The sequence below is a fragment of the Ostrinia furnacalis genome, unplaced genomic scaffold, assembly GCF_004193835.3.
Source record: "Ostrinia furnacalis isolate ACB-3 unplaced genomic scaffold, ASM419383v2 OfSCF5438, whole genome shotgun sequence".
Lineage (NCBI taxonomy): Eukaryota > Metazoa > Arthropoda > Insecta > Lepidoptera > Crambidae > Ostrinia > Ostrinia furnacalis.
Window position 1 is genome coordinate 53,306 of NW_021135677.1, and position 21,256 is coordinate 74,561.

Consider the following 21,256-nt stretch of genomic DNA (forward strand, 5'->3'; position numbering starts at 1 on the left):
TTCCATCGCAATACGAGCGGCCCTTTCGTTTTCTTTGTATCTCTCATTTTGTTCTGCTAACTTTGCTTGTGTTGACAAAATGCTATCTAACTCATTATTAATTGCAATATTTTCTCTAATAACCCTGTGTGTTGACGCGGCTATTCTCAACTCGGTAGCATCTTGAAAATCTTGAGCAAGTTGCAACAGGTGACCTTCCATTTCTTTTTTAAGTTTATCTTTACCGATCACAAACTTTTTCTCTGCGTCGTAAATTATCCTTTTGTATTTCATTTCTTGATCTTTAAAATCTTGTTCTTGTTTCTCGAATTTCCTCATCAAGTCATCTCTTATAGCTCTGAACTCTTCTAAAGTGTTAAGTTTTCCGGCTAACAACTTATTTTCAGATGTAAGTTGGTCTTTCATGATGGTGAAATTTCTTTCCAGTTCATTGACTGTTTCCTTGAACTGAGCTGTCTCTATTTCCCGCGTTTCTTCAAGACCTTTCACTTTGTCCTTGAGCTCATTGTTTTCCTCATTCTTAACATTTAGTGTTTTCTTCAAGTAGGCAATAATGTCGGCTCTGTCCTCATCAAGTTTATCATAGGCCTTTTGTAGTTCTTCATTTCGCTGCTCGTATTCGTCTACAGCTGATCGAAGCCTAGCAATTTTTCGATTACATTCCGCTACCTGGAGTTCCAAAAATGTCCTCTCAACTTCTGTGAATGTTCCGCCGCCACCGCCTTTTTGTGCTCCTTCCTCTTCTTTCTTCTTATCTTTCTTTGGTGCCATTTTAAATTGTTTTTGGACTTATTTGTAAGTGTTTTAAAAATAAGCGATTACGTGAAACTTGTATTGTTGTGACAGCTGGCGCAAATTTCGCATTGACATAACAAAGGTTGCTAGGCAATGTTTCTACGCAACACCCACAAACAACAACAATGAAAGTGTTTATCACTCTTGACAAGTGCAATATACGACCTTCGACATAATACAACTTCCTTTATTTTCATATTAATGTAGGTCGCTCAATGAAAGTTGAGGCATACATACTCACACACACCGATTTAATATTTTAATACAGAGCACAAAACATTAAACATTTAAGTTAATATCGAATAAACTAGCTACCTCGCAGAAAGCATGAATTGTCAGTCCAAATCAATGTCCAAATACGCAAGACTGATCGGGCATATAGTACTCAGAAGAAACAAAAAATTAACATTTTAATCTCAAAAAGAAAGAAATTCATACGAAGTTTGTATGATCGGCAATAACTTGCTTAGATATGAGTAGTTAGTGACAACTGAGGCCGTCGTAACTCACTCATTACAACAATCACGCGCGCAGTACTTGTCGGGCTCTTAGCTGTATCTTGCAACATTATAACCAGCCACAGTTTATAATTTATTAACACCTGTAAGTAGGGCTTGAATTAGGCAGCACCTCAGGCCTACGGGGATCAATATTAAGTATTTTAGTACTCACGTCGCACTGCTTAGCGCCGTAGGCTGGCGGCGGCGAGTCGCAGAAGCGGTGGCGGCTGCGCGTGCGCGTCGAGCAGTGCGTGGGCGCTGGACACGGCGACCACGCCGACCACTCGCTCCAGCCGCCCGCGCCGCCCTCTGGAGCAATTTAATTTAATTTAAAATCTTTATTGCACACACATATTAAATATCGGTACAACAGGCGAGCTTAATTCCATGTGAAATACCTACTCTTCCAGTTAACCAAAAATTTAGGGCAAAACAGAGAATTTGAGTAAGCCTAGGCGGTGCAAACAAATAACCAGCTTTGTTAACATCTAAGTATGCTAGATTATTTGTATGTTTCTTTCAGCCAAAGGACGTCTACTGCTGGACATAGGCATCACCCACGAATTTTAAAACAGCGGGAAATAAATAGGTATGTCGTATTATAAATCAATACTTAGGGATTTGTCAAAGGTGAAAAATGAATATGAAAAATTAAAAAATGTTTATTCAGTATCTTTAAAGATAACATTTTTTTCAAGTGGCTGGGTTCTCCTTTTAATTATAACCCCGCGTTTGACTATACATACCAGTATAAGAGTCGTCAAACCTTTCTGGGAGATTTGATGAAAAATCGAAATACCGCATAATGGGAACATAAGATACAGAAGCACCAGATAAAGAATAAGTCAAACAATGTCACCATGATACTGCGCTCGGAATGCCTAATTGCCCTATTCCTATTCAGTAAAAATTAGTACCAATATAAGTAAAAAAAATACTAGGCTGATAAAACTACTGTATAGTGCCCTAGTAAGGGCATATGTACTGAACAAACTATTTGAATTTGAAAAAAAAAAAACTATCTTGGATCTTGGCTTTAATATTTATCAAAGGCAGATAAGTAGATACAAGTCTTTTATGTCAAAAAGACTGTCAAATGACCAGTAAAACTAGCAGTTAAGCTTACCTGATAGAGGCGAAGTGGGCAGGCAGTCCATTCTGACGTCAGTCACGGCGCCGGTCACAGCCTGCGACACGTACACGAAGCAGTACTCGGGGTAGCGCTCCGTGAACAGTCTGCAGTCGAAGGAGGCTGTGTGCTGACCTCTGTCAACAAATACTACGCTTCAGTTTCTAGAAACAAGGGCCCGTTTGCTAACAAAATGGAGGGGAGGTGAGATGTGATATTTTTTTTATTTTAACTATTTTAGTTATATGTATTAAATGTAAATTGGGTTTATTATTATGTGTTTGCCTATTTACCTGGTAAACAAGAGTACAAAATTACCTCCGATAAACATAGCTTCTATTTGCCAGCGCCGCGGCCGTGGCCTTCGTCACCGTGGGCCACGGCATATGCTGAGTGGGATCCCGTTGAAGTGGGCATCTTGTTGGTGAATGGGTGGCACTGCTCTGTTTACTCTTGTTTTTCTTTTCCATTATTATGTGCCCCTGTCATGTCTATGTACCTAATTGCTTGTATTTGTGTGATGTCCATTGTAATAAATGTATCTTTCTTTCTTTCTTTCTATTTCATATTGAAAATTATTTTTCACAGAAGTGACTTAGTTCCTCCTTATCATATTTTGTCTCAAAGTGGGAAGGATAGGTAAGGTACTTCTATATTTGTATCTAATTTAGCAATGTAGATAATATCATCTGCTCGTTAGATTATTATCTGACACAAGTACAATAAATAATAAATTAATGTGTCATACCGTAACAGAACATCAGGTTATTAATAAAACTCAATCGACAATTAACAACGGTAACATTGAACATTTCATTAAATCTGCAATTATAATCAGAACAAATACTCATTATGTTAATGGCCGTATCTGCTGGCTTGTTAATTACATAAACAATGAGCTAATGTAAAGTGTAACGATACGCATACCGGCTTCGAAACCAATTGAATTAACAAATTAGTGAGCTGTACTTATGAACAGGATGTTTATTTGATCAAACTATTTCAAATATTATTATTATTTTAGGTGGTATTAAAAAAAACATTGTAATCAAATTATTTACTGTCCGTCACTGCGTGATCGAATCAGAAATGAGGAGATTCGTAGGAGAACCAGAGTGACATACATATGACATAGCCCGCAGAATCGCTAAAATCAACTGGCAGTGGGCGGGGCATATAGCTCGTAGAGCTGATGGCCGCTGGGGCAGGAAAGTTCTTGAGTGGCGACCACGAGCCGGAAGACGTAGCGTGGGCAGGTCTCCCACTAGGTGGACCGACGATCTGGTGAGGGTCGCGGGAGGTGCCTGGATGCGAGCGGCGCAGGACCGGTCTTTGTGGAAATCCTTGGGGGAGGCCTTTGTCCAGCAGTGGACAATGTTCGTTACAGTCTTTCGGCTGAAACGAACGAACGAACGAACTGTCCAGTCAGTTAATATAGCTAAGACGCCCATGAGTTTAAAGTTTCATAGTTGCTGATGGGTTCCAACATTACTGTAGTTAAGAGTGTAGAGCAGCAGTTCCTAAACTATCGTGTATCAAGTCTAGGTATTAGTTACTTAGTTACGTTCATGTATGAGTGGTTGCACATCAAGCAAACGTTCAATGTACACAATACACATTGACATAGTTTTGTAATGTTATATGTTGTTATACCATCCGTGGCCACAATGTCTTATTTTGAAAGCCAATGTAAAGCTAAATAGTAAAATAGTCCATTGAATGTACCACGGAATCGCGATGGATGTCAATTAGGTGGCAATGCGCAGATACCCGCGGTCGATTCCCGACCGAGCCAAATTAGCGGCCGCGTTTGATCGGCCTGATTGCCTGCGGTCGGAGTTGTACAGGTAAATACGGCAATCTATTAGATCAGACTATATCCGGGGTAGTGATTAATCACAATCATAAATCCGTATTGGCTTGGTGTTTGAACGTAAATAGACATGAAATACATTGCAAACCAAACAGTTTTATATTTTCTAAATGGTAGAGGTAAACAGATTCTATCCGTGCGCTTAATATTTTTTAAACTACGTAAATTATTTGAAATTTTCATCCATAGATAGAGACGATAGAGTGCTGTAGGTAAAGGTTTTGCCGTTTAAATGGTACATTGCACTAACTACGAAACCTGGGCTGGTCGCTAAATTTTACATGTTACACAAATTTAATATAGAAAATTGATTGTAGAGCGTATTCAGAACAATAAAATTAATTACAAGCCTCTAAAATTACTAATGGAAACTTTTAATGAACATACATTTTATTTGTAAAATGAAACACGTTTACTACTGAATGAACAATTTATATTCCCTGTATTTACTTTAACAATGTGTGCGCAGCGGGGCCGTCAATACCCTTGAGCGCTAGGAGTCCAAGTTCAATTTCCGGTTAGGTCAAATTAGGAAACTAACTTTTCTAAATTGAGTTTGGCTATGTCTGGGCCGTAAGGTCAAAAGTGCCCTCTGTAGTAAATTTACCTACCTACTATATGTATAATTAAACCCAATCGTTTTGGACAACGAATTTACCCAGAGTTATTTGCTTTGAATGCTACATACATATAGTATGAATTAAAATTAGCATGTCTAAGGCTGCGTTGCATTATCTTACTTTAACTTTAACAAATGTTAGAAATCAGTCAAACTCGATCCAAAAAACACCGGTTATAGTTACGATTAAAGTAAGGTTTTTGATGTAGTATGACGTACATAAAGGCTAACAGGGAAATTACTGCACGAAAAAGCAAGAAAATTTGATACACATTTCGTTGTTAACGAGTAAAAACCTCGGGAGTACCAAATACAAAATTTTTCAGGAAAGACAAAAATCCATCTCCTGAATATTTAATTGAACGCGATAGATAGCACTACAATCATCCCATTCGAATATAGGTACACTCGAAATGTGCATTGAGAGGTTTTCTTACTATACAATAAAAAGTGATTTTACTAAAAATTTGACTTACGAGGTATTCATTCGTCAACGACGATTTACATTTTAAGACTTAATTTTTCAATTTATGTTGTTACCTCTTCACCCTTTGCTCGGCGACGTATCTTAGCCGCTCGCCGTCCCTCCCGAACACCCTGATCCTGTCAGCGCCCTCTAGCACGCACTCAGGATACTGGAAAAGTACTCGCTGACCGTCGGTGCACGGCAGGACCGACCCTCCGTGGACGTTTAGGACGAACTGCTCCGACCAGTCCGCCTGAGAACAAGAGAAAATTGAGATTTTAAACTTTCGCGTTCCATTTCAACTAAAATAATAAGACGCCGCGAGCCGCCAGTCTGCTTGTGACCACGGCTGCAGCATAGCAGCCGAAACGTCAAGCCGTGAGTACATAATGTAACTCATTAATAAACGTTGCGTTAAGACCCGTGTCTTACTATTTTAGTTAAAAGGAAAATTAAAACATGAAAAAAATCAGAGAATCAAAGAGATTTCCCTGTAATGAAATGGTATGAAAACAATTAAGGTTATAGTTATGCTGTATTTGCACTACGAAAATATAATCCGTTAATGAAAAGGCCAAAGAGATATCGTGAGAAATCTTCGCGCGGGCTCAAGGCACATTTGCTCGACCTCTCGCGCAAATGTCTTGGTATTTTGTGATAATAATCACAACCTCAGTGAGCTGAGTCAGTAATATTTATTGTTATTCAGTACAATTATTGTTTTAAATTAACTCCCACCAGTAAATAAATACAAACTTACCGCCTCCTCGGAAAATTTTACAAGAAGACAAATAAAGATCGATTTCTTTTTAAAATTTTCGAATCTTTTTGGGGCCATGCCAGTATGAAAGTTCTGATAAAAGAGTTTCTATGCACTTCGCGGTTTGCGAACAACGCGCGAACTAATTTTTTTCTAAACAGCCAGTATCATTTTATTTCTTTGTTTTGAAAAAAAAAAATCTTTCAGTCTGGACCTTTCGCTTTTGTAGCGTAGCGGCTCGGCTTGTTAACAAAAGACAACCATCTTACAAATGTAATGATAAATTATTATGATAAAATTATATCCATTACTTAAGATGAGTTCACAGATTTGCAATAACTCCCTAGAGCTTATTAAAAATTGTAGAACGAAAATAACTTGAAATCTTTTCTCCTGTCGATGCGCTTTCTATTCAAATTTATTAAGAATCCAAGAGGAACGAGAAAAAGCCCAACTAGCTGAGTAATGGCCCCTACGCGCGGGGCATCCAAAGACTCGGCTACTCACTAATAAGTGAGCCGAACTACAATATTTTTCTCCGCCGTTCGACCTCGGTTACCCCATATTTCATTTTATTTCTCCCTTCTATTTATCGGTTTTGTACTGAAAATTGATACGGCTAGATTAGGTTACGGTATTGGATAGCGAAATTTTTCAGGGTATATTTTTAAAGATTCTTATATCACAATAAGGTTTTGGATAACTATTTTATAATGCGAACAGCTAGGGACTGGAATTCGCCCCCTACTTATTGCTGTCTTTCCCGAGCACTATAATCCGGGCCTTTTCAAGAAGAGAGAGGGAATAGGCACTTATAGGGCAGATTTATGTACCATCTTAGACTGCATCTTAGCATCAGGTGCGAATGTGTGATTGCGGTAAAAAAAGCTAAAGTTTCTTGTCACACAAAAAGGTAAAAAGGTTGATTCAATCACCACAACCCAAACATAAAAAACTAATTAGTCTGCCCAGACAGTCCCCAAGAATATTGAACATCTATAGAATCTATTTAGTAAAGTAAAAAATAACATAAGTAGCTGATAAATCACATAGATACCTGATAGATCACATACAAGACTTGGGTAGTCACGCTTTTATAGTGTGTGAGGTAAATATTAAGAAATTCAAATCAAAACCAATCAAATTGAGACGCCGAGCCATTGGGGATATAGAAGTGGAGTTATTTAGAGAACATGTCGTAGGTTTAGATTGGAGACGGATATGTGAATTAAGTGATGTGAATGAAATGGTGAAGGAATTTAATTGCTATGTAATAAATATTTTTGACATACATGCGCCATTAAGGACTGTAAATATTAAGTTTCATCAATATCCATGGCTCACATATAATATTAAATTGATGATGAAACGACGGGATGAAGCTTGGGCTAGGGCGCGTCAGTCTGGACGCGTCGAGCATAAGGAATATTATAAGGACCTTAAACGCTGTGTGGATCGGGCTATTGATACGGAAAAACGGGTATATTTTGATCAATACATTAATGACAAAACTAATGATCCTCGCGTCGTATGGACGCATATAAAAAAACATGTGCGTTTAAAAACAATGCCTGACAACCCAGGCACTATTTGCAGTGACCCTAACGTAGTCAATGGTCATTTTTTAAATGTTCCTGGTGATGACAGCGTGGACATATCCCAATTGACTTTTTTTGAATATAATTGCATAGTTTCCAATCAATTTAATATACAACAGGTTAATGAAATCGAGGTTCTAAAAATATTGAAAAGTTTAAAATCAAATGCCGTAGGATTAGATGGTATCTCTCTTGACATGATATTGTTGACTTTGCCACAATCCCTTGCAACAATAACGTCAATTGTAAATAGGTCGATCACCACAGGTGTTTTCCCTAAAGACTGGCAGAAAGCGCTGATTAAACNGCGACTGTACATTGCTTGAAGTTAGTAAATAACGCCAGCTGTAAAATATAATGGCTACAAGTTACTAAGTTGTGTGCTGAATTATAATAAGTGGACTTAACTGGATAATTAGGCAAATGGTCAGTAAAGAGTGAGAAGTGAATTGTTTTGTGAAAAAAGCGAGGTTCGACTTTGGATTAGAAAGTTTTCTATTTTAAATGTTTGTTTGAAAATCTGCTAACTTTAAATTCTCGATTGTTGGCGAGAGTACAGATATTATTATGCTTATGCTCAAGAACCTGGCAAAAAATATGCCTATTGGGACCTCCTTTCCACACAGCTCTCAGGCAGTAGTAAACTGCTCAATACGTGTCATTTATAACATTATAGTTCACCGCAGCTTGGCTCACATTTCATACATAAGGATATCCGTAGGAGACCCATCATTTAATTTTATTTTGTGACTATACTTCAGCGGTTGGTATTTACCTTCTCTGCTTGTGATGGTGTTTACAGTGCCTGCAATATGCAGTTAACACTACTCGTAACTCTCATGGCAAAATATCTTCTTTAGAATTAATTTAAATTAAAGAAAATTCCCAAAAAAGCCATATATTCAATGACTAAGGGATAATAACAGTTGCTTTTTCATAAGAAGATCGGACACGTAAATAGTTGAATCAAGGTTTTTATTACCTAATACATTTATTCTGGGTGTATAAAATTTATTGAATAGACTCTGATTGAGGCGTTCAAACCGTGGGTGGTGACATAGGTATTTATTGGAACGTCGGATATAATAATTCCTAAATCCCAGAATAATCATCGAAATATAATTTGCTCCAAATCCGTCTGTGTAGGCGTGGGGAAACGTCCTCATTTCGTTTGGCTGAATAATTCAGCGATCGAAAAGCCATTAGTAGGCACATTTTAAATTTTGATATTTTAATGACTGACACATTGAGTTATTTGCATATTTAAATACTGCTGGCCACTGTCACTTATTTTGGCTCCGGCTCAATGAAGAGCTAATTTAATTCACATTTGCAACAATGGTCGAATGTGCCAACTATTTCTAGCATTTTTTTGCGTGTGAACTAGTTTCTCAATATTCCCTTCTGGCTGTGGATTTCCGATATTTATGGGCATTGTGTCTAATTCACAAAAACGTGGAAGGTATCCGCGCCTTTGAGATTCATTGCCGTCGCGGACCTCTTGTGCTCATATTTTATGAGGGTTTTCAGCTCCGATATTCGCTGCTTGTGAGTGCAGATGTTATTGGGGTGCGTTATTTATTACTATAGAGCACGTGATACGCCGATACTTCCACATGTGAGTGGGCAGATACAATACACAATCAAATTGTCTCTTATCTTCCGAGGTCTCGGTCTCGTAACTCAATCAATCGTTTTCAATATTTTTTTTAAGAAATGAGAACTACTTAAGATTCTGATAATATTATCTGTGATTCCTTTACGCGACTAATGTCATCCTTATTTTCAACTAGTGCAATTCTTATAGCCAGGACATCAATGAAAGCCAACCAGTGAAGGTTGAGGCTGTCGAGGGAACCTGTAACGAATTTAATTAGAAGATTAAAGAAGGAGTTCGAAATGACCAATCAGCAGCTACCCTGGGACCTTGTAGGTACATCTACAATGAAGTTACTAATACTCCCGTTAGCCCCTCGTACTAAGCTAAATATGCTTGTGTCACGAGTGAGCTCACCACAATAGGCGAACCCGCGTTCCCCGGATCACGAGTCGGCCAGTCCGACCCCTTCACCGTTCAGCTATCGTGGCTTGATTACATCGAGCTAGGTGCTGGTTACCTTGATGAAGGCGGCGGCAGAGTCCTGTGGGCCGGCTGGGGCGGCGGGACGTAGCGTGAGAGCGTAGTCCCCCGCTTGCCCGAACAGCTCGCAGTGTAGCATCATGAAGCCCGTGCATCTAAGGGTATACAAGCTATAAGCTGCTTACCTTGATAAATATGGCGGCGGGGAGCAGCGTAAGGGTATAGTCCTGATCGAACAGTTTACAACGCTGGGTCATAGTCCGCTGCTCCGGGAGCACATGCATCTACGAGGGTCTATCAAGCCAGTGCTGGTTACCTTGATGAAGGCAGCGGCAGAGTCCTGTGGGCCGGCTGGGGCGGTGGGGCGTAGCGTGAGGGCGTAGTCCCCCGCTTGCTCAAACAACTCACAGTGTAGCGTCATGGAGTCCATGCATCTACACCGAGGGGTATACAAGCTATGTGCTGGTTACCTTGATGAAGGCAACGGCAGAGTTCTACGGGCCGGCTGGGGCAGCGGGGCGTACCGTGAGGGCGTAGTCCCCCGCTTGCTCAAACAACTCACAGCGCAGCGTCCTTTATCCCTTGCATCTACGACGAAGGGTATGGTTTACAAGCTATGTGCTGGTTACCTTGATGAAGGCAGCGGCGGAGTCCTGTGGGCCGGCTGGGGCGGCGGGACGCAGCGTGAGGGCGTAGTCCCCCGCCTGCCCGAACAGCTCGCAACGCAGCGTCATAGTCCGCCGCCCCGGGAACCCGTGCATCTAGAGATTACACAGAATCAGTTTATGTACAAAGAACAAACCCTTAATTTCCTAAATTATAATAGTCATTAGGTACGTTAATTTGGGTATATCTGCGCCAACAGCATAGAAAAACTGCCTTTATGGTGCGTAAGCTGAGTTCGTTCGTTTCAGCCGAATGACGTTCACTGCTGGACAAAGGCCTCCTCCAAGGTTTTCCACAATGAACGGTCCAGCGCTGCCCGCATCCAGGCTCTTCCCGCGACCTTCACCAGATCGTCGGTCCACCTAGTAGGAGGCTTGCCCACGCTACGTCTTCCAGCCCGTGGTCGCCACTCGAGAACTTTTCCAACGTAAGCTGAGTAGACTGAAGGAAAGAGCAGACAGCTAAAGTAGCATAAACACAATAAGGACTAAAACTGTTAAAGTTAACTTTATCAGCTTGTGTCATTTTGGTTAGATCATAGAAATATGCACCTTATTTTATGTTAAACAAACGAACATACTATGAATAGTATTTTATTTTTATTAATCAACTTTTGATTCAAAATAAGGCTGCGGGCGAATCGATTACGAAAGATTTTTATAAGGCCATATTTTGTATTTCATTCATTATGTAATCAAAACATTTACCCCAGATTGATGGAAAGTTACTTTATTATCTTGAAAAACCAATTTTCTCATACGTAGGTAGAATGATTCCATTTATATGTATAGAAAATGTGGGCGTGACAATAATATTGTCTCATACCATTACTATCTTTTATAAATGATCCACAGTAACTATTCGCGAAAACTCCTATAAGAGGAAACTTATTACATGAGTGAATATTATTTAAAAACGTTAGATTTTCTAATGCCGTATATAACATAATATTTTACTTCAGTAATCCATTCATTTTGAACCTGAGCCAATTTAATAACTGCAGCTCAACATAAGCTCAAGAAAATAGAGGTAGAAACGTTTATTTAGTTGGCAAACAAATTATAGAGTAAATATTACCTTCGCGAGGGAGAAATCTTGTTAATTAAGAGCGTGAGATGTTTTTTATACCTCTTTTGAGTCTCAATGCCCTGTTTCGGCTCTGTGGTTCGTTTAAACTTTGGCTTCTTTTTTGAGAACGCAAAACGAAAGTTACCCTTTTGATGTATAATTTAATTTGCAAGTTTTAATTTTAACTCACGATAGTTCGCGACTCTGCTCGAAGTTCGGGTGCTAGTCGACCGTGTAAAGAAACAAGGTCAATTAAGTACCGTAGTTTCATTTTAGGTTTCTGTTTTAGCAAGGTATTGTCTGTTTGCACCAACTGAGGAAGTTTTTCCTTCTGAGATTTGCAGAGCACTTTTTAATATTGTGTACTTATTATTCTGTAACCTTTAAAGAATTTACAGGGACATATGCAATAACAAAAATACTTGCATAACAGGTATAGAGTATACTCGTAGCTGTGTCGGTTTCTGCGTTAATTGAGCAGTGCGGTGACATTTATGTGACGTAACAGATTTCTTGACTTTTGATATAACAATAACAACCTTCCGTAGGGGAGACCGAGGAGAGTCGTAACCGAGGAGAGTTGAGACATTGTCGATTTTTTGGAACTTATTGACTATTCAGCGAGCTCGCAACAGTGCGCGCTTTTTAGTTAAAGTCTCGAGCTAACAAATAAGTGCTGTTGCAAGCTTGCTGAATAGTTAATAAGTTCCAAAAAATCGTCAATGTCTCAACTCTCCTCTGTTACAACTCTCCTCGGTCTCCCTGTTCCACTACGGCAGGAACTGACATAGTTATGTGCTTTTCCTGTAGTTTTTAGTAAAGTTCTTTTTACAGTATCGTATATTCAGATACAGCGACGCAGACCGCTGCCAATCGATCAACATGGAAAGCATTGGGGGGGATGCCTATGTTCAGCAGTCCTATGGCTGAAGATGATGATGATAATGATAATATTCAGATTTCGTTATGTAATGAGGGCTATCGTTTTAGCGCTCACCAGCTAGCGCCACTGTATAGTAAGGTCCTGTCACTTGCTAGTAGCGAAAACAGTGGCACCAACTGGTGAGCGCTAAAGTGGTAGGAGGACTATCGCATTTGCACTCATCAAGATGGCACCACTGTAGAGTAAGGTCCTGTCAATCGCCAAGGGTGCCAACTGTTAAGTATAAAAACGATAGCCCTCATTAGGAACTTCTGTCACAGGCCATCATTACCTGTTCGGAGTAGAGCACGTGCGCGTGCGAGCTGGTGTTCTTCCCGTCGCAGAGCACGGCTCCGCCGCTGGAGTGGCCGCAATACAGCAGCTCCAGCCAGAAGTCGGCTCCCGGCTCCACCGGCGCGCACACCGCTCTTGGAAACTCCAGGATCGCCGTCACCTGCCTCTCGGGATACGTCTGGATCTGTTCCGGAGTCACATCCAATTTCGCAGTCGGCCAGAGGACGTCGAATTTCCAGGATTTGATGATACTGTCCCCGCTTTCGAGAATGACTCCGCTGTCGCGTTTGATTCTGTTTGTAGTGTTGTAGTCGAGGTAGTTTTCGGAGATGAGTTCGAGGTAGTAGACGCCGCCTCTAGAGAAGTATCCGCAGGGGAGGGTTAGTCGGCTGTCGGCGTCGAGCGCGAGGGGCATGGCGGCAAGTTGGGCGCGGCCGTCGGCGTCGTCGCGCGCGAGGCGCAGGCGCAGCGCGGCGGTGGGCGGCGCGCCCAATACGCGCACGCGCAAGTCGCCGCCCAGCGCCACCGGCGAGGGCGGGATGTCCACCCATACTTGGTTGAGGTCGACGCGGTCGTCGCTGTAGGGGTTGGCGAGGTTTGCGCCGCCTGGGGAAGAGAAAATTAGGTTAATATAACAGCTGCGTTGAGCAAACTCAGGTGATCTGTGGTATTATTGTTTTAAAAAAGATTGCGGTAAAACTGCCTAGTTCTCATGATGTCATGGAAGTAAAAAATACAAAAGTGAAACATTTGACTATTTTGCGCATTTCATTTACGTGGGTAGCAATAAGATCGCATCATGTTGAGGTGAAAATACTAAACTTTCCGTAATAACAGTTATTGGACATCATGTGCCAAGTTTCATAGGCAGATGAATTATTTGGAAGTCTCCATACAACGAATCTCCTCTTTGATCGCACTACCTACCAAAACATCCAATAAAATACAGTTACAAATATTTGAAACATTGTGATCTGCCATTCCCACATTCCTTTTAAGTATAATATGAGCCAAACATTTTCATAAGGCCTAAGCACACAATAAATTATGAAAGTTGGTCCCGTCGCCGGTGACGGAAGGCCTCGCATCCGCAGCAGTGACGGATGTCGGTAATTGCGTCACTTGCGTGGCGGCCCGCTAATGACGTCACCGCCGGCGAAAGTTGTTTAATTGAATTCATAATTACTGTCATTTAGATTCAATAACTTTTGGTGACGTTTATAGTTAAGAATCTATCAGAGCACCAGTCCTTTGGCACTAAATTATCTTCAAAATATGGTAGAGCAGAACGAGTTATAGTGGAAAACACTGGAGGAGGCCTTTATCCAGCAGTATCCTTTTGTTGAAACGAACCAATATTCATCTCTTCATCATTAGAAAAGCAACATTCCCAACACGCATTTTTATTTAGTAGACTCTTGCGCCCCTTTACAGATTCCAAACTTTCGAATAAATATTCGAATATTATAGACTTTCGATGCTTCGTAACAATTTTAATAATACTTTCGGAGAGATGTTGCTTTAACGAAATGGGCGAACATTAACATAAAAGGGTGGAAATAAATTATTTTGAAACTGGAAAGTTCAGTGCGCTCAGCTCGAGTTTCAATGTAAATAGAAAATCAAAAACTAGCAGGAGCTGTTTCAGAGCAATTTCCAGTTACGTGCTCTGAATTTATGTATTTTAAGTGTTCTGTTTAGATGTTGAATGGAGCTCTATTAGCTGAGTTTTGTAGCAATTACATGCCAAACTGTTTTTCGTTAACGTTAATGGTGGACGTTATAACTCAAGCTTCAATCGATATGTTTTGTATGTTTAATTAATGAGTTTGGTTATTTGGTCGCTTGTTAAAGCTGAAGGTAATATGTCTGCTATAATAATCTACATCTTAATACGAAATTAGAGCGCTGAAGAAGTGAAAATAGCCCATTGATGAAGGTGTTGGACTGGCCGGCCGAGGAGTTCAAACTCCACCACCGTTGGACTATTGTTGTTAACCCACTCGTAACACAAGCGTTATTTAGCTTAGCACGAGGAGTTACCGAGACTATGAGCAAAATTAGTGCAATCTGGGGGCACGGCAGTGCCCCCGCCAAGTCGAGCGCGAAGCAAACACTGCCGTACCATCCTTTACTGGAACCATTTCGCCGCATTTTCAGGCCCCTATTTGAGAACCTCTGGATAAGACCAGAACGCAGAAATTTTCGTCATCTAGTAAGCTATAATCACATACTTAAAATCCAAAATTTCAAGTCTGTAGGTCATTTAGTTCCGAAGTTATGCGAAAGCAAAGTTTCGCATTTACGACACTCACTCACTCACTCACTCACTGATGATCATCAAAATAGAACTAGTACTTCCCATCAACTCAGAGAGCTGAAATTTGGTACAGAGTTAGGGTTTAATGGCCACATAAAGGGAAAACTATAAAAACTAGGAAAATCGAAGATCTGGAGTAACACCACATTCATAATCAATACTACTCCGGCACCGTGGTGTTCGCCTGTATCGCTCACCGCTAGATGGCGCTAGCGGCGTCCAAGCGGTGTCCAGATTTTTTCCTTTCTAGAGCCCCCCATCCCACTAAAAACATTCTGTAAAAAACTAGCCAAGTCTCGATGGAGCTGCTTGTTTATCTCTAAAAAGTAATGAAATCTAGACAAAGTCGTGCCAAGTCTATGGTTCCTTACTGCGATTTCTTTATTATTATAGTTAATGTTGTGTGACTTGGCCGTTGAACAATCTTTATTAAGATAATCATACATAAGTATTATAGAAATACGCAGCTTTATTAAACCTACAATTGAATGGTTATTGTTGAATCAATGTTTTCCAAGTGGCAATTTTCCATCGTCAATGGGTAGCGGTTCTGGCGACCGACAGATTGGTGCAATGGTATCATGGAGCACCTGGTTTTGTACCCTTCAACGGCCAAGTCAAACAACATTAACTATAATAATAAAGAAATCGCAGTAAGGTACCATAGACTTGGCACGACTTTGTCTAGATTTCATTACTTTTTAGAGATAAACAAGCAGCTCCATCGAGACTTGGCTAGTTTTTTACAGAATGTTTTTAGTGGGATACAAATTACCAATAGGTATTCTTTATTTTTAAAAGAAGAAGTAACTCAATTCAAAGCACACCTAGCATTTTCCCAGTCCATCAGAAGTGAGGTCGTTTTAAACCAGTAGATATTCACGGCTGTCATGTCTACCGGTGCTCACGCATAATCCGCCAGTTTGCAAGCACATCAAATTAACCGGAGCACAAATCGGTGAGCAGGTTAACTTAGGGTGAGAACTCACTGGCTTCTCATAGACTCCAAAGTCCTTTTTTATCAACAACGAGGAAGCTCTTGGCCTGTATCTCACCTGATGGTAAGTAGCCTATAAAAAGCCTGTCGTCACACACCTGCCAGGCTAGAATGCGCGCCGCAATGAACTTTTATCGCGCCATTTTATCGATTTTCACGATAAGCCCATACTCGTCGAAAATCATCGATAAAGATTTTATCACAGCACACATCCTAGCCCTGCCGTGGTGATGGCAGAAGGTTATGTGGGATTATGACGAGTTATGACGCTTGACACAGTCAGTCGCCAAGTTTAAACTGCAACTAAAAGTAACTACTCCCCCACTCGAGTTCCTATTTACCGCTATTAATGAAACGATTCATACTGGATTGTGGGTGCTGACCATTATTTTATTTCAACAGATTTTGAATATTTTATAGTTTGAGTACAAACGAACTTGATTTAGTATCATATCTTATGTATCTAGCTTTACAATTGTCTACTATGACAAGGAATCTTGGTGCTTCCCTAGGGCCGACCTCATTTCAATATTACATCTAGGCATCACGCCATCGTTGACATGCGGCTCGTGGGCGATGTAGACCGAATTGGTCGGGTAATCGGGACTCCAATCTGAGGTAACTCATTGAATAAACATTGTTTGAGCGGACCGTACGCCGCTGCAGGTTTCCAATCGCTATTTGACTATGTAAAACAGATCATTTCCACTTTCAATGTATGTTTTGTTTAGGAAGAATATTTAACCGTGTTTCAATTGCATACTTTTTATACTTTCTTTTTATCTCAGTTATTTATTGTTTATCACATCAGTGGAATCAAACATTAATCTATATAAATAAAAATGAATTGATGTTCGTTAGTCTGATTAAAACTCGAGAACGGCTGGGCCGATTAAGCTGATTTTGGTTTTAAAATGTTTGTCGTAGTCCAGGGTAGGTCTAAACGGTGAGCAAATACGCGCGCGATATTGTTTTTCTGTGACAGACAAAATTCCACGTAGGCGAAGCCGCGGGCGGAAAGCTAGTTCAAAATATTTATTTGCATAAAACACGGTACATTTCAGTTCTTATTTTTTATTTTTCTAGATACAGACACGGAGAAGGTAGCCGTTTCTTTTTATCTCATCGTCATAAAAACAAACAGTACTAACTAATTATTTAAAACGATTGCCATTCGCATTGAAAACATCGTTGTTAACTGCTTCAAGCGCATTTGTAACATTTTGATTTAATTGTGAGAAAAGCAGCGGATAAGCAAATCCGCGGAAAACAAACGGTTCGTCTCGAGTTTTCAGAATAAGACCCCCGTAATTGATGTCTTTGCGGTTCCCTTCCACCGCCTTCCGCAGACCTGTGCCATCTTACGTTTTCTTTAAGATATGCTAAACAGGCAAAACAAACGCTGGAACGGAGAGCTCTGGCTATGGTGGTCGGCGTGCATTCTGTTTACATAAATTAGATGCTTCGGTATTTATAACGGTCTAACTGAGATAAACGACGACAATTGTTCAGGAAATTTTATTATTATCTTTCAAGCACTTGACCTCGTTATTAAGAATGCCACACTTTTAATGGTAATGGTCGCAATTTGGAGTCGGGTGATAAAAAGTTGCGAGAGTCGGCCGTAAGATAAACAGGGAAGGTGTGCGTTCACAATAAAATGGCTCTAACAGACAGCTTTATCATTTGCCTTTAAAGCCTTCCAGAAGTTATAATTTTCAGAAACATTTCCGTGCATAAATCTTTCATTGCGTCAATGAATGTTCTTACTCTTTCTTATGAATGCTATTCTCGAAGAGCTGATGGCCGCTGGGGCAGGAATGTTCTTGAGAGGCGACCACGAGCTGGAAGACGTAGCGTGGGCAGGCCTCCCACTAGGTGGACCGACGATCTGGTGAAGGTCGCGGGAGGTACCTGGATGCAAGCGGCGCAGGACCGGTCTTTGTGGAAATCCTTGGGGGAGGCCTTTGTCCAGCAGTGGACGTCTTTCGGCTGAAACGAACGAACGAACGAACTCTTTCTTATGACTCGGTTTCAAAAAGTAACTTTATTTCTCGTTGCGCTCTTTCGTTTATCTCTGTTTAGGACTACAAAACTTGAAATGCAGTCGTGCTGAAAGAACTTGAGAGGTCTATTATTTTTGCAAAACCTCGACAGGTTTGAAAACAATACAAAACTAGCAGCAAAGAGGTACTTATCGTGCCATTTCAGCGGTGTAGTTTCGGAAATTAATGCGTCTGCCAGCGCTCGCTGCTCGCTCAGCTTATTGCGGCGATATCTGTTAATTGTATTGCTATGGAAAGTTCATAAAAGCTATACTATAGATTAGCTTGGGTGGAATGCCCGAATAATAAGTAAGTAAATAGGATTGGAAATTGGCTGGAGAAAACGGAAAATCAGTGTTTTAAAAATGTATAGTATTCACCCCTTCTCTAGTTTACTCGTATGACAACAGGCGTGATTTATTGCCACTATATTTTAGTCTACGCCACATTAACATAATGTAATGTAAATATAGATAAATCTAATCTAAGCTAATAAACTATACGTGAAAATACCTTGTTGCCAGCCATAAAAATAATACAAATTACGCCACCCCAGTAGTAATCGTGACATTCCACGTAGCTCCCAAATTTATGCGTCTGCGACCACGCCCCGTCTACTACGCCGTTTGGTTGTAGGTAAGACAATAAAAACTGCGTATAAGTAATTCACAATAGATATGGGTATATCTAATAAAATAGATGATTTCAAATGGTATAGGTATTTTATAAACCGTGAATAACTAGTAAATAAATACTTAGGTTTTTAAAATTTGTAATTCTAGAAGTCTTTTTCATCAAGAAGTGCTATGAATTAAGGCTAAGTGTAACATGTGACTTGTAAATGTTCTCGAATCTGTATGAACTCCTCTCGAGCCAATGAGGGTTTTCGCGAATGAAAAATCCGCCAGATGGCAATACGTCGACGCGAGGTCCAAATGCTGCATGATTGGTTATTTTTGACATGACATTGACAGATATGTCAAAATCCACCAATCACGCAGCAGTCAGACCCCACATCCACGTCCCGCCATCTAGCGGATCTTTCATTCGCGAAAACCCTCATTAAAATCTGATGCTACGTCACAACACGGCACACCATCTATGAGCCCGTGCCTACAGTACTTGCTACAATAAGAGAGCCTTACCTGCGATAAATAGCAGCCGCAGCAGCGCGGCTAGCGGCACGCGGCGCATGCTGCGTCACCGCGCCATCTAGCGGCCCGCGCCCGCACCGCCTGTAACAATGGCAAACGTCGGTTAGGAATAGAAGCAAAGCGAAAAGCAAGTGTCGAGAGAATTTTTTTTAGGTTATAAGTCGGAAAATCCTTTGGTTAAAAGCTCTATTTTAAATTCAGAAGAAAGACCATCAAAATGGTGAAGGTTAACCAACGCAATTGTTGTTCTTACGCCCGTATTCACAAATTATGCTTGCTTAAGTGAAGCAGCAAATCGAACGCACAGCGTTGAAAGAGCTCTGTGATTGGTTCGTATGACACCCTGTGCGTTAACGCTCACTGTGAGACCTCATAGTGATGTTTGTGAATACGGACGAGTCTACTTTCGATCTGAAAGTGTTACACAAGTTAAGGCGATTAGTGTCCTCAATCCGCGCCAAATGGGCATTTTGTAAAGCCTACTCCTCTTTTACTGCTGGACAGAAATAGTTGAAAAAAATATATGTTATACAACAGTTCAAGGACTACATTTGTGACGTTTGAATTTTCGCTACGTCTCTTTGTTTTGGATTAAAAAAATAAATACGGGACATCGATTTTTTACTTAAATTCCCTACTACTCCAAAACGGCTATGTTAATTTAAAAGATTTTTGCACGAATAGATTGGGAATTCTTTAATCTTTAAATGGCACGTTGCGTTTTTCAATCGAACATTACTTTCATTCATAAATTTTACTTTTGATAAATTCCGAACGTTTTGCTGTTGAGGGGGCCTTCGCGGGGTGCGGGCGGCAGTCGGCCGCTGGCCTTCAGACGGGGAGGTTGTGTCACTCGCTACAAACTGACATTAGCGATCAAAATGAATTTTTTCTTTGGCTAAGTTGCACCACCTGACGTGACCTAACTTTGACCGTACATCATAAATTGCAAGCTAAATAAAAGCTTGTAATAAAGTCGGGTTTGTTCAAATTTCGAGAACGACTGAACCGACAAAAGCATTAGAAAATTTACGAAAAATAAAATAAAATTTTATCCCGTACAAAATGTTCATGGATTTTGTTATTTTTATTAAATAGGTACCTTTACGCCTGAGTTAAATGACACCGACATCAAGGTTCATCAATTTAAGTTTAAAATAATAGGCAGTAATGTATGAAGAAAGAGCTTCTATTCTGTATCTACCTATGCCCGTGTATTTTTGATCGGTGTCAAATCGGAGTTTTTGGTGCGGGGTACGCGGGTGTTGCTCGCGGCGTGAAGGTCAAACGCCCAAGGTCATTGAGGACTCTAATCGCCTTAAGAAGAAGGCTAGGTGCCATTGTCAACAATTTACCCATTAAGGTTCAGGCAACTTAAAGTTTATTTTGCCGACAACATTCACCGAAACATTCGCAACGTGTCGGCGTGTCGCAAATATTGACGGCGTCGGCGTGTGCGGGACACTTGCCGTCTTTGTAGTTCCCCTCGCGGATATGAAATGTCTGTCATGATGACTGCTGGCGCCTACGCGGAATGAAAATGTTGTGATTTCTCTACAGGTAAGTATTGGGACTAGTGGAGTTTTTAAGTTGTGTAATATTTATTTGAATTTGATGACAGAGACATTCCTATCAGGCCTGACTAAGGCCGCGATAGCAAGATGTGATGATGGTTGTAGGATACTTAAGTATAGCTGGTGCATTGGGCCTGTGTCCAGCAGTGAACTGAGGTGACAGTACTGATGATGATGAATTCTGATATTCTTTAAGTCATAGTACATACAATACAAAGATGGGAATCCAAATTAGGAAGGAGATTCCTCAATGGGATCTCCACTTTGTGCAATTATCTGGAATATTAGCGTTCTCACCCAAAAGTTAAGAGATTTAGGACACACTTCTCTATCCAAATAAAATAGAACTTTATAGCGTGTGTAATAAAAAGCGTTAAATGAAATAAAATTCCACAA

General features: G+C 40.5%; 1 protein-coding gene across 1 annotated transcript in view; it reads right to left on the reverse strand.

Annotated features, from left to right (window-relative positions):
• The window catches only part of gogo (thrombospondin-1 like protein golden goal), a 101,339-nt gene that overhangs the window by 24,480 nt on the left and 55,603 nt on the right, over positions 1–21,256 (reverse strand). Inside the window, exons 2-7 of the mRNA XM_028316121.1 lie at positions 19,278–19,367; positions 12,769–13,376; positions 10,450–10,581; positions 5,457–5,635; positions 2,422–2,561; positions 1,468–1,604 (exon numbers count right to left, since the gene is read on the reverse strand). Coding sequence (XP_028171922.1) covers positions 1,468–1,604; positions 2,422–2,561; positions 5,457–5,635; positions 10,450–10,581; positions 12,769–13,376; positions 19,278–19,326 — 1,245 coding nt within the window. The 5' untranslated portion in view covers positions 19,327–19,367. The remainder of the gene's footprint in view (positions 1–1,467; positions 1,605–2,421; positions 2,562–5,456; positions 5,636–10,449; positions 10,582–12,768; positions 13,377–19,277; positions 19,368–21,256) is intronic.